At 53.4% G+C, this 15,524-nt stretch overlaps 1 protein-coding gene across 1 annotated transcript in view; it reads left to right on the top strand.

The window, feature by feature from the left end:
* SAMM50 (SAMM50 sorting and assembly machinery component) overlaps window positions 1–15,524 on the top strand; it is a 46,691-nt gene that overhangs the window by 19,013 nt on the left and 12,154 nt on the right. Inside the window, exons 3-10 of the mRNA XM_006888043.1 lie at window positions 1,119–1,220; window positions 4,412–4,499; window positions 5,430–5,536; window positions 6,554–6,684; window positions 6,913–7,000; window positions 10,879–11,007; window positions 11,659–11,730; window positions 12,646–12,732. Coding sequence (XP_006888105.1) covers window positions 1,119–1,220; window positions 4,412–4,499; window positions 5,430–5,536; window positions 6,554–6,684; window positions 6,913–7,000; window positions 10,879–11,007; window positions 11,659–11,730; window positions 12,646–12,732 — 804 coding nt within the window. The remainder of the gene's footprint in view (window positions 1–1,118; window positions 1,221–4,411; window positions 4,500–5,429; window positions 5,537–6,553; window positions 6,685–6,912; window positions 7,001–10,878; window positions 11,008–11,658; window positions 11,731–12,645; window positions 12,733–15,524) is intronic.

Genomic DNA, 15,524 nt, shown 5'->3' with positions numbered 1-15,524 from the left:
TAACCCCCTCTAGGATGAATCTTTTTGTTTTGTTGGCAGTCCATAGTACATTCAATACTCTTCTCCAGCACCACAGCTCAAAGGCATCAATTCTCCTTCTCTCCTCCCTAGTCATTGTCCAGCTCTCTGATGCATAACAAGTGATTGCAAAGACCATGGCCTGTATCAAGCGCACCTTCGTCTCCAAAGAGACACTGTTGCTCTTGAGTACTTTAGAGAGGTCTCTTAACAGCAGACTTTCCCATCACAATACGTTTTTTGATTTCCTGGCTGCTGGTGCCAAGAGTAAGGCTTGTAGGATCACCATAAGTTACGAGGTCCGTGCAGGAGCCCTGGACACTGTGTTCGGTGTAGCTGGACACTGGCCTCCTAACCTAAAGGTCAGCCGTGTGAGGCGGTCACTCCGTGGAGAGAGCTGTAGAGGTCTCCTTCTGCAGAGCCTTAGAAACATAGGTGCTTCTCTGTCCTGTGGGGTTACTGTGAGTGCAGATAGACTTGACAGCAATAGGATTATTTTATAACAGGCATTACGTGTTTCTTCCCCCCTTTGGAATAGAAGATCCATTTGGGCAGGATTTATGTTTTGTTGACTGCTGAATCCTCAGCCTTGAGACCAATACCTAGCTCTGAAGTATAAATTTGTTTTTATTGAGTGAATGGATTTATTGAGTCTTCACGTCAGCCGCTTTTATGGAAATAAGAGTGAAGCAGTTCCCTCTTCTAAAGAGTTTGCATTCTGGTCAGAAGAAGAAGTTAGCGAGTCTTTGGAGAACATTCCTCGCGCTGCGTTGAGACCCGTGGAGGATGTTCAGCAGGCTGCGTGCAGTCACCACCTGTGGCGTTACGGATGCGCCACCGGGTCCAGTGCAGGGACGCGGGCACTGCCCCTGCCTGCAGGGAGCTGCTGACTTCATTCCTGCCAAGCGTGCACCTCACGGAGGAGCAGTCCAGGGGGCCTGGGATTTTGGGAAGGCATGAAAAAGAGACAGAAATGCAAATGTAGACGCTGGGTCCTCAAATTTGGGGGAAAAATAAGTTGGAGTGAATTTCAGAGCTGCGTCTTTGTCCTCTCTGCCCTGTGTTGGATTTGATTGTTAGTGTCGCCTTGTCTCATTTAGGTGGTTGTTCAACACGTGCACTTTGATGGACTTGGAAGGACGAAAAATGATATCATCATGTATGAAATTGGAGATGTTTTTAAGGCGAAAAACCTGATTGATGTAAGTGTTGTCCTGACTTTGTGTTCTTTGCCGCTCCTTTCTGAGAAGTCTGTGATGTCCCTGTATCTGTCCTCAGGCCACCGTGTGCCCTGTCCCCTCCATGACCTTGCCTTCACAGCAGAGAGCTGAGTTCCCCTTCTCCTGGGCCTCTCACCCGTGTGCCTTGGAGCAAGAACTCTCTCCCTCTTTTCAAGGCCAGGTCATCCTGTGTCCTTTCAGAACTGCCTCTGACCTCTCCCCTCCTCACTGAGCCCGGTGCCACTGCCCTCCCTGCTCTGTCTGCCCTCACTCACCCTGCGGGCAGCTGCCTCCACTGTCCATTTGCCAGTCTGTGCCATACCTGGATCGCCATCTCTCCTCCTGTGTGGCCTCCTCCTGTAATTGGAACCACATTGAACATCCTGGGCATGTCTTGCGGGCGAGATCCAGAGGACTCCTCATGCACTTGACCTTTCACAAGTGTCTGAGGTGTTGTCCGTTCCCATTTTAAATATTATTTTCCTTAAAAGATGTGTATTTTAAACACACAAAACTGTGTGTGTGTGAGTGAGTGAGTGAGTATGTGTGTCATATGCGTTTTCACTTGTACATGTGTATGTGAATAACTTGATAGGTACAGTTGAGTCTGTTCCTAGTGACCTTGTGAATCTGAGCCCTGCCCTGCCTTTTGCCATCATTATGGTCTGTGTCCCAGTAACTACAGCCGTGTGCGTGAGCATGACGGAGATCATATGTACACGGGTATAAATGTATGCATAGAGGTGCATGTGTATGGGGGCGCACACACGTACATCACTGTCTGTATGTCAGTGTCTACCTGTGCACATAGAAATGCCTATCAGTCAAATCGTAGAGAAGAGTACAGGGCAGTGTGTCTGTGTCCTGCTGACCACACCCCAGTCTCTGTCCTCGAGGTGACCAGCTCTAACTTCACCCACGCCTTCTGTCCAGAGTCAGCCTGGCCTTACAGCTTATCATCCATCCTTCCAGATGTCCAGGGACAGGCGAGCATGTGTGCTGTAAAGGGCAGCTCTGGTGGTGTGGGGTGGTGTGGTCCGGTCCACCACAACCAAAGGCTCAACCTCTCGAGGGTCAAGTCCAGCAGCAGCTCTACGAGAGAAAGATGGCCCGTCTCCTTTGTGATTTACAGCCTCCCACACCACCCTGAAGGGTCAGCTCTGAGGCAGCGCTGATTTCGTGGGACTCAGATCACGAGTTAGGCTGCTTTCCGTGTTTCTGACATTGCATGTCACTATGGAGATCCGTTCCCATGAGCACGTAGCGGGCTGCAGGGGCAGTGAGAGGGGCCTGCTCACCACATGGACGTCCACCATCTACTGACTGTGGTCAGCTCCCTGCTCGGGGACAGCTCTGTTAGCCGAGCGTATTCTTCCTGCAGGAGCGTCTTTGTCCATGTGCACAGAACACAGCAGGGCTGCTGGGCCGGTGCAAAGAGAGGGCCATCTGCCTCCTGCGGTTCCGGCGAGGGCCGGGTGTCCACAGGCTTCTGTGAGTGAGAAGTATTCTCACGGTGTCCATGTGCGGTCACTTACTTAGGCAGGAGTTGAGAGCCTTGGTTGATTTGTACCAGCTCCTTGCATGTTGAAGACACCACCTCATGTCGTTTAGGTCAGATATGGTTCTCCTGCTTTCACTTGTCTGAGCTGTTTGTCTGACCTCTCTGTCACTTTCTCTCCCCAACTATCCTGCCTTTGTCCCCACCCCATCATTTGAGCTGGGCTGTCGGCTTCTCTGCCTGTGAGCGTCCTCATGTGCTGCTTTCCCCACGGGCCATGACTGGTGACCGAGGACTAGCACAGTGATGTCATGGCCCCCACGCATGCTGCCCCCCAGTACTCTCCCCCTCATCCCTGTTCAGCTGTAGTCTCAGGCTTGCAGACTGACCCTACCTGTCTCCTGCCTCGTCCTCTTCACTGAGCTCCGGTCCTTTTGCAGCCACCCGTGTGTAATTCCTTACCCAGTTGCCACAGCATCTCCTGTTCTGTCTGGCTACAGCCCAAACTCACCACTTGTCCTACCCCATCCACACCTGGTCTTCATCTCTGCTCTTCAGCCTCTAGTCCGGTGCTAAGCCCAGAGCCAGAAGTCTCCATCCCCCCTTCATTTTGTCTGCCCAGCGCCCATCTCTGTGCTCTGTCAATATCTTTGGTGTGTCTCCTCTGCGTGCACCATGGTAGCACTTGGCCCATGCCCATCACATCTCCCACACCTGGGCCAGTGTCCGTAGGGCCTCTGCCCAGTGTTCTCTCTTTCGAAGCAAAAGTCCTTATCCACCCCCGTGATGAGCTTTCTTGGGGATGTTCAGGTCAGCCTCACCTTGCTGGAGTTCTCCTGGAGCTCGCCCTCCAGGGGCCCTCCTGAAAGTTCTGCTTGCTCTGCCTTCCCTTCTGCTTCCTTCCGGCCAGAGAGGAGGCCAGGACCACTGCCTCACAACAGCTGCTGGTTACATTGATTGGGTCAGTATCAGGAACCAAAGCACGCAGTGAACACACAGCCACTGGAGACATTGTTTGGGAGGAACCTTTCTAGAAGACTTAATGCTAGGCTGTGTCTGAGGGTATTTTAGTCACCAGTTTTTAGCTTCTGTAAAGAGACTGTGTTATGTCCACTGTTTTATGCACTAGGCGTGGTTGTGTCTGTTATTATATGCTGCCATGTCAGAATTGACTCACAGCTGACCCTTAAGCAGGTTTTCAGAGGCTATAGTTTGCACAGAGGAGATAGTCCATCTTTCTCCCACAGAGCAGGGGTGAATTTGAACTGCCTGGCTCTGGGTTGGCAGCACCTCTCCTTTTTTTTTTTTTAAAATTTTTTTTAAATTTTATTATTTTTGTGTGTGTGTACCGTCAAATCAGATCTGACAGGTACAGGAGGAGATTGTCCCTCCTTTCCCGGCAGAGCATCTGGTGGATTCGAACCGTGCACCTCTGGTATTGTAGTTGCAGCTCCTTGCCACTAGGCCACCAGAGCTCTAGCACCTCTCCTTAACACTAGAGTTTCCATTGGAATAGAATTTTCTTTTTCTCCATCCAGTGTTCTGTCCACTTTGTCTGTGGTCTGGGTGCCTTCTGTTTTCCACATTGCTCACCTTGGCACCGTGGTAAACTTGTAGCCACCAGTGATGTCTGTATTCTGGATAAACACATTTTCTCTCATCTCTCCTCTCACAGGTCATGCGGAAATCTCACGAGGCTCGGGAAAAATTGCTCCGTCTGGGAATATTTAGACAAGTGGATGTTTTGATCGATACATGTCAAGGTGTGCACTGGCTTGTGGTCCCTTATGGTTTCCCCTCTGCATCCCAGGATCCCAGAATGGCTGGGGGTGTGCTCAGACCGAAAGGTCTTGGAGAATCACTGGACTTTCCCGTCGGTCTGGGTGGTATGAGTCCCTGGGCTGCACCAGGGTTCTGAACCTGGACACCAGGGCTCTGGGAAGAAGGATCCTGAGGAGAGAGCCAGGCCGCACTAGGCTCCTCCTAGCATGGCAGCCGTCCACATGGGCCCTGGTCCCTCCTTGCTCCATGTGTGCTTTACCAAAGGAAGCTTGTTTGCTGGCTGATCTGCATATCTTACTACTTAGGTTAAGCTATTCATTTCTTATAAAATTCTTAGTTTATTCTTGTATAAGGAAGAGCCTGCCCCAGGGTGGTTATAAGGGACAAGGCAGCACAGGTTGTCCTCTGGTCAGAGGCAGGTTTGGCAATGGGCACGTCAGGATTTTTAAGGCCAGTTGGTATGTGTTTTAAAAGGGCAAGTGGAGGAAGACACATCCCCTTGTTGAGCAGGGCAGGGTAAGGGTTCTTGGAAGCCGTTCATGTAGGGAGCAGGGCCTGGTGGTGAGGGAGGATGACGAGTATCTGACAGGCCCAGTGGCGAGAGATCTCAGCTCACTGGGTGACTCTCAGGTGCCTGGGAGACTGCAAGGCAGATGGAGAAGGAAGAGAGATCCAGCAGAGAGTGGTCAGGGGACACGATGCTGAGGACCTGCTGTGCCACACTGGGAATTGAGACTTCATTCTGTGTTGTGTGTGAGAGTGTGTCTAGACTTAATAAGAAGAATGAACTGTGCATAATAACTTAGAATAAATGATGCGTTTTCCAAAGGAACTAGTAATGGTAACAGTAGGACCTAATCTTGTGACATGTTCTAGTCTTACCATCTAATGATTTTTCCCCATCTACTCAGGTGATGATGCACTTCCAAACGGCTTAGACGTTACCTTTGAAGTGACTGAATTAAGGAGATTAACGGGCAGCTACAACACCATGGTTGGGAACAATGAAGGCAGTATGGTATGGTGTAGGTTTTACTTCTTAACATTGAAACTTTGCATTATGATTTGTTGAAAGATGGCCATATCCCAGAAGTGGTTTTCAAAGGGTTTCACTTCACTTCCCTGGACCTTGATTTGGAAGTAGCCTGTTATTATTTGTAATTCCTCTTAAGCTTCCGAGAGTTGGTTTTATTTCCGTTTTTTTTGAGCTCTGGTGGCACAGTGGTGAAGCACTCATCTGCTCACCAGAAGGCTGACTGTTCCAGCCCATTGTGGAAGAAAGCGTGGCATCAGCTTCTAGAATTACAGCCTTGGAAGTCCTACGGGACAGTGTTGTTCTGTCCTGTTGGGATGCACTGAGCTGGAGTTGACCAAGCACAGTAGAGTTACCAGGGTTTTGATTGTTACATGAAAATTGTAACATCGAGTATTAATTGGGGACAATTTGGAGAATGTTGGTATTAATCGTCTCTTTTTTAAAAAACTCATTGCATCGAGTGAGAACTGACTCCTGGCTGACTCTCCAGTGGGTTGGGAGGGGCTGCCAGCCGCACAGGAGGCGATCGCCATCTTTGTCCTGAGGAGTGGCTGCTGTACTGAACCACCTACCTTTGGGTTGGCAGCACAGCTCCCTCTCCACTGGACCAGAAGAGGGCCCTTGTGAGCGTCTCCTAACTCCCAGCCCACAGGCTTGATGTCCTAGAGCTTCGCAGTTGGCAGGTGGACACCGTCCCTTGGATGAACCCATAGCGTACACAAGGCTCACGCTCTCAGCAGAGGCCTGTCTTACAGAGTAAACACAGTGGGCGCCAGGCTTGGTCTGTGGGTGACGTTCTGTTTAGTTTTGTGAATGTCTCAGCTAAGGTCACTGTTGTCGTTAAGTTGCTGCTGACTCCTGGTGACCTCCCCCAGAACACCACACAGCGCCTCCTGGCTCGGCTCTATTTCCGAGATCGTGGGAGGGTGTGCACCAGCAGAGTCCTCCGTGAGCGAAGCTGTGCCTGCTTTTCCACCATCGCCGGTCTTTTCCTCCTAGGTCCTTGGCCTCAAGCTCCCGAATCTCCTTGGCCGTGCCGAAAAGGTGACTTTTCAGTTTTCCTACGGAACGAAAGAGACTTCCTACGGCCTGTCCTTCTTCAAACCACAGCCCGGGAACTTCGACAGAAAGTAGGAAGCCCAGCAGCGGGTTGCGTTGAGTGTCCTGGTTTAAAGTTAAAGTAGATGCTTGTTTGTGAGGAGCAGCTACGCAGCGTAAGCTGACATTCTCCACCTTACGCCACGCTGTGTGCGTCCTTGCGAGAGGAGCCCAGACGCGTGTCTAAAGCTGTTGATGTGATTGTTTCCCACATGTAGTCTCTGTGCCAGCTTTTAAAGCTCTGTCCCATTGCCTCCTAGTTTCTCTGTAAACTTATATAAAGTTACCGGGCAGTTCCCTTGGAGCTCGCTTCGGGAGACGGACAGAGGAGTGTCGGCCGAGTACAGTGTAAGTAGCAGTTCTGTCCTTCCCCTGGTGGAGCCGAGGGAGACCTGGTGCTTGTAACGGGTCCCAGAGGCGGGAGAGGGAGGCTGGGTAAGGGGCACAGTGTGTGGTCGGCTAGTTAGCGTCATACCCTCTGCTTCTTGTCCATCCCGCCAGCTGCTTGTTCTTCAGCAGACCAGGCATTGAGGGGTGTCCCGTGTGTGCAGTGGGGGCTGCTTCAGCCTGTCTGTGGTCACTCTGCTCTTGACCTTCTGTGTTAAGGTCAGTAGTGCTTCTTAGCTAGAAGTCACAGAGATCCCTGGAAGTGCCCTGTCCTGGAGTCACACCTAGGTTTGCCTGGAGAAGGTTGTACAAAGTGGGATTCATGTTCTCTGACCATTTGGGGCTCGGAGATGCTCCCTGCTCTCTTTCTCCTCTTCATTTCTACATGTTTCCCTGTTGCTCTTCTAGTCCAGGCCTGAGAAACGGCCTTCAGACACAGAACTGACCCCACCAGCGGCCCCCAGACCGCGGCAGAAACTCACGCTCACGTCCTTGCTTTCCCTGCGCTGCTCATGTGCGGAGCTCCAGACCCCTGCTCCGAGGGCAGAGTCTGAGGTGGAGCTGGTGGCCTGTTCAGGGCCCTGCTCGCTGCAGCCTCAGTGGCCCTGGGACGTGGCTCAGAGGCGCTTCCTTGTCTGTGTCAGGCGACCTCAGTTCTGATTCTTAGTGACCCCGTGTCACAGCACAAAACCCTTGTCCGATCCTGCCATCCTTCCGTGGCTTCTGTGTGGAACTCATGGTCAGCTGCTGGGGCTGGCTGGCGGGCTGAGGGCCTGACCCCCACAGCACGAAACCCCTGCCCGATCTCGCCATTCTCCTGTGGCTTCTGCATGGAGTTCATGGTCAGCCGCTGGGGCTGGCGGGTGGGCTGAGGGCCTGACCCCGTGTTCCACAGCACGAAACCCCTGCCCGATCCTTGCCATCCTTCCGTGGCTTCTGTGTGGAGCTCGTGGTCAGCCGCTAGGGCTGGCGGGCAGGCTGAGGGCCTTTCCTGTGTTTGGCTACCCCTCCGCTTTACCAAGCACATGAGGGAGGAGACAGCACTCTGTCCCCAGGGGCTCCTTGAGGCTCCTCACTGATGCTTGGAAGCCTCTGGGGGATGCTGGCTGTCCAGGTGACTGCCCGCAGGTCGTGGACGCAGCAGAGGTGGTCGGCCGATTGGGGGACACCAGCTGAGCCTCAGGTTCCGTGTGAGACACACACGTCCTTGAGCACGTGCTGCTGTCTGCTCCCCTTCAGGAAGTGAGTGGCCCTCAGACACCTTGCTGCTCTGATGTCGCCAGGTGCCCAGAGGTCAGGACACTTGGGCAAACACTTTTCTCCCAGTTTCTTTGCCTCCAGCAGGTTATGGGCATCAGCTGTGAGGCAACCCCACTTTAGCACCTAGATACTGTCTCCCCAGTGTTTTCCCATGGGCTCCCTAATACGTAGCCTCATGTAGGCCCTGCTTACAGAGCAGAGGCCTTTGGGAGAGTAGAGGCCTTCGTGTCCACGGGGATGGGCAGAGGTGTCACCGACCACCCGACCATGGTCGTGACAAGAAACTCGAGGGGTTTCTTGGTGAAGAGCAGGTGAGGGACGAAGTCGGCGAAAAGGAGAGTCTGCACACCAGGATGATGTAGAGAGCTCTGATTTATTATGCTAAAAGCTTGCTTTTTATACATTTAAACTTGTTTAAACTTGACTTATAGCCAACATTTTGTGATTACAAAGCTCACATAAGATTTTAACTAGAAAAAACAAAAAGAAAGTATTTTCTATTACTAAATAATAGCATCAGCTATTAAACATTCTTTGAACAAGAAACACAATGACCTTATGTTGGTCATCTGCTAGACAATGGTTAATGGTTTACATTTCACTTCCTTTCCTCTCCTACTTTGCGTTACTGTATCTTAGCCACTTTTGTTTTTACCTTTGTACTCATGTTTGTACTGTACCACATAAGGTCCAAGCCTAATGAATCTTAACATCTATTTTCCTACACTCTGGACTATTCCTATGTTTATCAATAGCTTTTGCAACTTGTTTCATAAGATTTTAATTTGTTTTTGTTTGGCAATGTGCACTAAGGCGGACGACTTCCTTTAACTTGTTTTTACCAAGTTAATTTGTAATATTCAATTCTTTTTCCTTGGAATACAACACTTCTATTAAGGTCATCATCATAAACTTCCGTTTCTCATTAACTGTGACTTTCTACTATTGAAACTAGTCTAAACTTTCTCCTAATATACAATTACATTGCTGAATATGAGTTGCAAGTATCACAAAAGAGGAATTAGATACATACTCAAAGATCATATTCAAAATTATACTTTTAAGAACAATCTCAATTTCTTTTATATTTTCATCTTATTTATTATCATTTCCAGAAACATCAAGTGGTTCCTGATTAAGGACTTTAGTTAAATCTTTATCCCAGTTCTGGTGAAGTTCCCCTGATTTTTTCCCCAGAAACTCCCATTCTTATCAAAAACAGCACATAGCTTAAAAATAGAAAAGCAATTCCTAGAAGCAACTTAATTTCCAGAGGTTTCCCGGGATTACGAAGACCCATCTGTAACAAATATCCAGGCATCAGCCCACTCACAAGCACAGGGCTTGCAAGATTCCCTCTTATGCTATCCTTGAGGTCAGAGACCCCGTACAGGCACGGACGACCCATTTTGTCACACAGGCGTCGTGGCCAGAGAGGACAGCGAGGCGGGTGTGGCACAGAGGTGGAAGTGTGCAGTGTGGGAATAGCCGTGGGAGGAGAGGACGCAGGGCTGGTGTTCGTCCCCCGATGGGGCTCCTGGGAGCCACGAGCCATTCAGTCCTGCAGAACTCTGCCTGGGGGCTCTTTGTGGCTGACGTTTCAGGTTAGATTTCCAGCCTTCCTCCCAAAGTGCCCCTGGCTGGGCTCAAACTGTCAGCCGTTCCATTAGCAGCCGAGTGTGCTAACTGCACCTGCACTGGGGGCCCACGACGACAGAGAAGGGGCCTCTGAGGAGATGCTGCCTGAGGTGGGCCTTGGAGAGGCAGGGCTTGTCTGCTGAAAAGAGGGGAGGCCGTTTCACACCGTGAGCCTAGTGCTTTGCTCCAGCGGTGAACCCAGAGACCTGCAGGGTGCCTGTCCTGGGGCTGGTGGTGTTTTCCTTGTTAAGAGCTGTCCTACAAGAATGAAGGGATCAGGCCAGCGCCCCGAGTGTCTGGGAATGACTTTCAGGTGGCCTCCGTGTGGACGTAGCCGTGGGCCGGTGCTGTCTTTGCGTCCCAGTGGCTGTCGCTTGCTGGGCACCTCGTGAGAATGTGCAGTGAGGTGGTGCCTTGCCGAGCACCTCTGAGTTCTCTCCAGGCCTCCAGCTCCTGGGCTCAGGCGCCCTCTCAGCCACACCATCTACTCGGGAGTGCCACGAGGGTCTTGTAGGGGCACCAACACTGCCATACCAGACAGCCTGGATTTCTGTCCACAGAGTGTGGCTGGTCTCTGAAATGGGAATCAGAGAGGGGCCTGCCCATGTGTCTTGACCTTAGCAAACACAGATGGCACCAAACGGTTGTGGAGGTGCCTGTGGCTCTCAGATAAGTGACCTGCTGGTCACCCTGAAGGGGACCCTGTATGGGGCAGCACTTCATCTGACCACAGCACAGCGCCTCCCTCCCCTCCTCCCGGGGCCTCACCCTTCCTTTTTCCCTGCCACTCTAGAACCTGAGTCTTGGGAATCTGATGAGTTACCTCCCTAGGGACACCTCCTTCTGAAAAAGGATTTGGGATTTGGAGCGTGCTCCGAGCATGTGGACTGTCGAGGAGGATTCCAGCTGGGCCTTGCTCACCATTTTCCCTGTGTTCACAGTTTCCCATCTGGAAGACCAACCACACGGTGAAGTGGGAAGGCGTATGGAGAGAGCTGGGCTGCCTCTCAAGAACAGCCTCCTTTGCTGTCCGGAAGGAAAGCGGGCACTCCCTCAAGTCTTCGCTCTCGGTGAGGGTGGATCTTGTCTGGGAAAGTCGTCCTGTTTCCATACCCCCCTGTTCTCGCTGGTGCTGTGAAGTCGCTTGTGTTTGACATCAGCTCAGTGGCTGCCCGCTGCCCGCCCACTCGCTTCCTCGTCATCTGGGGATTGCGGTGAATGTGCTGTGAACCGGAAGGCTGACTTCACCAGCCTGGGCTAAAACGTTGTTGACGGCTCCTGGGTCCTGTGAATTTATGATCCAGTGTAACCCCGGGTTGTGTATTCTGAACACCATGGTTTTTCCTCATTACCATCTGTGGCCATGGAGGAAAGTGTGTTTGAGAGCTAGCTGCGATTTTAAAGCTTTCTAAAATAATTAGAAAGGTGGCCGAGTACACTTAGTTGGGGTGTCAGGCTCTCAGAAAGGAAGAGCCTGTGGAGCGGTCAGCTCTCACCTGATGGACTGGGGAGTTCCTCATTCACTCCGTGCTCCAGGAGCCCCAGTGTCGCGAGAGTGAAGTCGGGGTGAGACTGTCTTCCTCGTGGGGGTTTGTGTGGCCTCCCCAATTGACTGGGAAGTTCCTAGCACAGTTCCGAGCATGGCGTTTATACTTGCTAAGTGTTGGTCACATCCTAGGACTGTTTGACGTGAACGTGCACCAAACACAAATGTCTTTCAGCACGCGATGGTCATCGACTCGCGTAATTCCTCCATCTTACCAAGGAAAGGAGCCCTGCTGAAAATTAACCAGGTAGAGTCCATTCGCTTGTCCCCGTGTCTGACAGAGGTGGCCACGCTTGCCACTGTGGACTCTGCGGATGGGTGGGCGGGGACAGGGAGTCCCCCGGTGTTGGCCTTGCTGATGTGGCGGGTCCTCCTTTCATCGGGAGCACTGTGCAGTTCCGCTCCTTCAGCTCCCGACCTGGGTGTTTCCGCTGCTAGGATGACATGCTGGGCCCGGGGAAGCGGGATAGGCGAGGCTTTCCTGGTTGTACATGGAAGATGCTAGGAGGTGGGGCGGTAACTCACATGCCCGTGGGGTCAAGTGGGTCAGGCCGGTGAGTGCAGCTCGGTCCACATAGGGACTAGGCCTTACTGCCCTCTGTCCAAGGCTGTGGGAGCTTAGTGTCACATGGTCAACATGGCTGTTGTGTGACAGAGTCGTTCACAGTTTTGGATAGCAGCACTATAGCCCACGGATGCCTGAAAACCTGCCCTTGGGAAGGAGGCAGCAGGGTGGCTTGGGGACAGTGCAGCTGGAGGGTCTCCTCTGGGCAGCTTATGTTTGCCAGCTGTCCCTGTGCAGGGCGCCCACCCAGGTGGCCCACTCTCCGTCCCACGGAGCAGCTAGGAAGCAGGCCGTACAGAAGTGCTGTGAAGGGTCGGCATAGCCCATGGTTGATCGTGCTGTGAGCTGTGATGGGACGTGCCTCAGCTGGAGCTCACATCTGCAGGAATAATGGACTGCACTCAGTCGGGGTTTTGAGATTCCTGTTCTCTGTCAGCTCTCTGCCACTTCTCAGACAGTCGGAACATAGTATCCAGATGGCAGGCATGTTCTGCCGCCTTTGAAAGCTTGGAACTTGGGGTGAGATGTAGCAGCATCGCCGTGCAGTGGCACTGGAAGGGGTCTGTCTGCGCCCGTCTGACCCCCTGTTTCCTGCAGGAGCTGGCGGGCTACACTGGCGGGGACGTGAGCTTCCTTAAGGAGGACTTTGAACTCCAGCTGAATAAGCAGCTGGTGTTGGACTCAGTGAGTACCCGGGGCCCACAGTTGCAGGACTGCCGTTTCCAGCCCTCATGTTCGTTCCCAAGTCTCAAGTGCTGAAGTGAAAGTCCAGGGTGTCTGTGTGGCCCGCTGGGGCCCTTGGGGTTGGAGATGCTTGCTCTGCCCAAGTGGAGACTGCCAGTTATCTCACGGGCCCCCAGAAGAGAGAGTGTGCCTTCTCCTGTCTCCTGTCTGGCCTTCTGGGAAGTGGGGTTCTAGGATGCCCACGGAGAGAGCACACCTTCTCCTGTCTCACATCAGCCCTTCTGGGAAGTGGGGTTCAAGGATGCCCACGGAGTCCTCTTTCCCTCTTGTGTCGCTGCTGAGTCTCTGCCCAGCTTTGCTGGGGGTGCTGCGCTCTGAGGGCTTCTGGGATTTTTTCTCCTCTTCAGTCTTTAACCCAGTGAGGTTTAGTTTCTCTCTGTTGACTCAGGAGATGAGGTGGGAGTGACTGGGTTTTGACCTTGTCAGTGGATTGAAGGCTGAGGGGATGCCAGGCTTACTCCCCACATTGTCCTAGGGCACAGCTAGCTCTTGACTAGGGGAGGCTTGTCCAGCAAGTGGGGTGAGTCCAGGCTGACCGGTGCTCACTCACTAATCTGTAGTGACCTGTTTCATGGGGGTCCCATCACATCTGAAAGCGTGAGGGATTCCCTGCAGGTCAGTGAGTACACGTGAGCCAGCCTGTGCTTCCCTGACTATCGGAGAGCGGGACACTGCCTGCGGCTGCCACTGCTGTCCCTGTTGACCTTCAGCTCAGGGCCCAGAGGAGGGTGTCGCTGCAGTAGTGCAGGCGTTGTTTTTAGACAGCTTTCCTGGACGAATCTGTTACCACTCACGTGGCCTTGGTCCTCTGCACCTGAGTGTGGACCTGCCCCGCTCCAGCCCTGCCCTGCTCTGTCTGTCGGAGGTCGGAGGTCAGGGGAGTGCCCACATCCTCCCCTGGCACGTGCAGCTGTGTCTGCCAGCACCTCATTGTGTCTGCTCTTCTCCTATCTTCTCTGCACCATGTCCCCGTGTCCCTCCTGCCTCTCAGCTTCTCCGCCTCCCCCCGTGGCCTCTCCTCCTCTGACTCAATGTGGCTTCCCCTGGCCGCTCCGAGACGCATGGCCCTCTCTCGGGGCAGCCTCCACCCGGCCTAGCCTGCTCCCTCCTGGCCTCAGCCCCCAGCTGGGGGCCGCTCTGGCTCACAGCTCGTCGTCTCACGGGGGGTTGTCCTTACCTCCCTCCCACAGCCGTTTCCCTGCTCGGAGCTGCTCCCTGACCGCTAGCAGACCTCGTGCGGGGCCAGTGAGCCCCAGGGCCTGTCCCGCTCTCGCCTGTGGCCGTGATGCAGCCTGTCCCGTGGTCCCTGCTGCTCCTCTTCCCCTCCCCCTTCTGTCCCCTGAAATGCAGTTCTTGGGATAACTAACTCATGTCCATTTCTGGGGCACACATCGCCCTTTGATGTTCCATCATTGTCTCCTCCTACCTGTGTGCTGACCCTGCTGAGGGACTTCACCCCTGAGGGACCTGCCCTCCGCCGTGATAGCGCCCTCTTCCAGCTCTTGCCGTGGCTTCCTCCCTCGTCCTTAGAGACGTGGACATGGCCCCTCCGCTTATCTCTGAGGCGGCGCTCACCTGTCCACCCGCCCACCATCCGTCTGTCTCTGCAGCCATCCATCCGCCAGCTGCCCACAGATCCCACCTATCCCTCACCAGTCACACACCCACCGTCCATTTATTCACCTTCCCTCCCAGCCTTGTCTGCTCACCACACTCCAGTCATCCAGCAGGTGCGTACACAGCGGGCACCACAGTCACTGCATCCTGTGGAAAGTTAAGGTCTGGCCCTCAGCAGGCTTGCCGTCAGGTGACTGTAGTAAATGCCCTAGCATAGACGTTACCAGGAGGTGGTGAGTGTAATGAGGGAAAGCGCAGAGGAAAGGGCTGGGCAGTGACCTTGAGGGGCACCGCTGGGCAGGGCAGGCCTTCAGCATCCTTCAGGGGATGGGCTTGGGCAGGTGTGGCCGGCATGCTCCAGGACTAGCGTTCAAGGTCACATTCTAGAGCACTTAGGGTGCTGTGCTGAGGACCCTTGTTATTACTCTGGGAGAGAAGACCAACGGAGCCGTCAGAAAGGACGGGGTGATGATGTGTCAGATGCCCGTACAGGTCACTCTCACTGTGTTTTAGAGAAGAAAGGGTATGGGCAGGGGTGAGGGGAGAGGATGAGGTGAGGGGAAGGGAAGGGAAAGGGGGAGATTAGGGTGAGGCAGAGGAGAGGGTGAGAGTAGGGTGAGGCAGGGATGAGTGTAACAGGTCAGAGCCCAGTGCGGCAGGGGCCAGGATTGAGAGGAGGGTGAGGCTAAAGGTGAAGCCACAGGAAAGGGCTGAGGTGAGGGCAGGGGTGAGGGTGGAGAGGGAACAAGTTGAGAGTTGAGTGAGACCAGGGAGGAGGGCAGGGGTGAAGGCAGGGCTGAGGACAGGGTTTGGGTCTGGGATGAGGGTGGAGGGGTAGAGGAGGGTGAGGGTAGGTTGTCATTAGGGTTAGGTCAGAGATGAGGCGGGGTGTTGGTCCAGGGGTGAGGGCAGGAGGTTGGGAGTCGATTGGGGCAGCGATTGGGGTGTGGCGTTGGATGGAGAGGGGACTCCTCGGATGGGAGAAGGTGAAGCTGTGTGTTTCCCAGGTTAGGTCTAGGCATGAGGAGATTCAAGTTCAAGATCTTGGGGCCTGAGTGTCCAGCATGGACTTTGCAGCTCGTGGAGACTGGTGTGCGGGGGAGCAGGCTAGAGGA

Source organism: Elephantulus edwardii, unplaced genomic scaffold (genome assembly GCF_000299155.1).
Source record: "Elephantulus edwardii isolate Elephantulus edwardi_28Jun2011 unplaced genomic scaffold, EleEdw1.0 scaffold00064, whole genome shotgun sequence".
Taxonomy (NCBI): Eukaryota; Metazoa; Chordata; class Mammalia; order Macroscelidea; family Macroscelididae; genus Elephantulus; species Elephantulus edwardii.
Note: the sequence above shows the minus strand (reverse complement) of the source record. Positions and strands in the feature narration are given on the sequence as shown.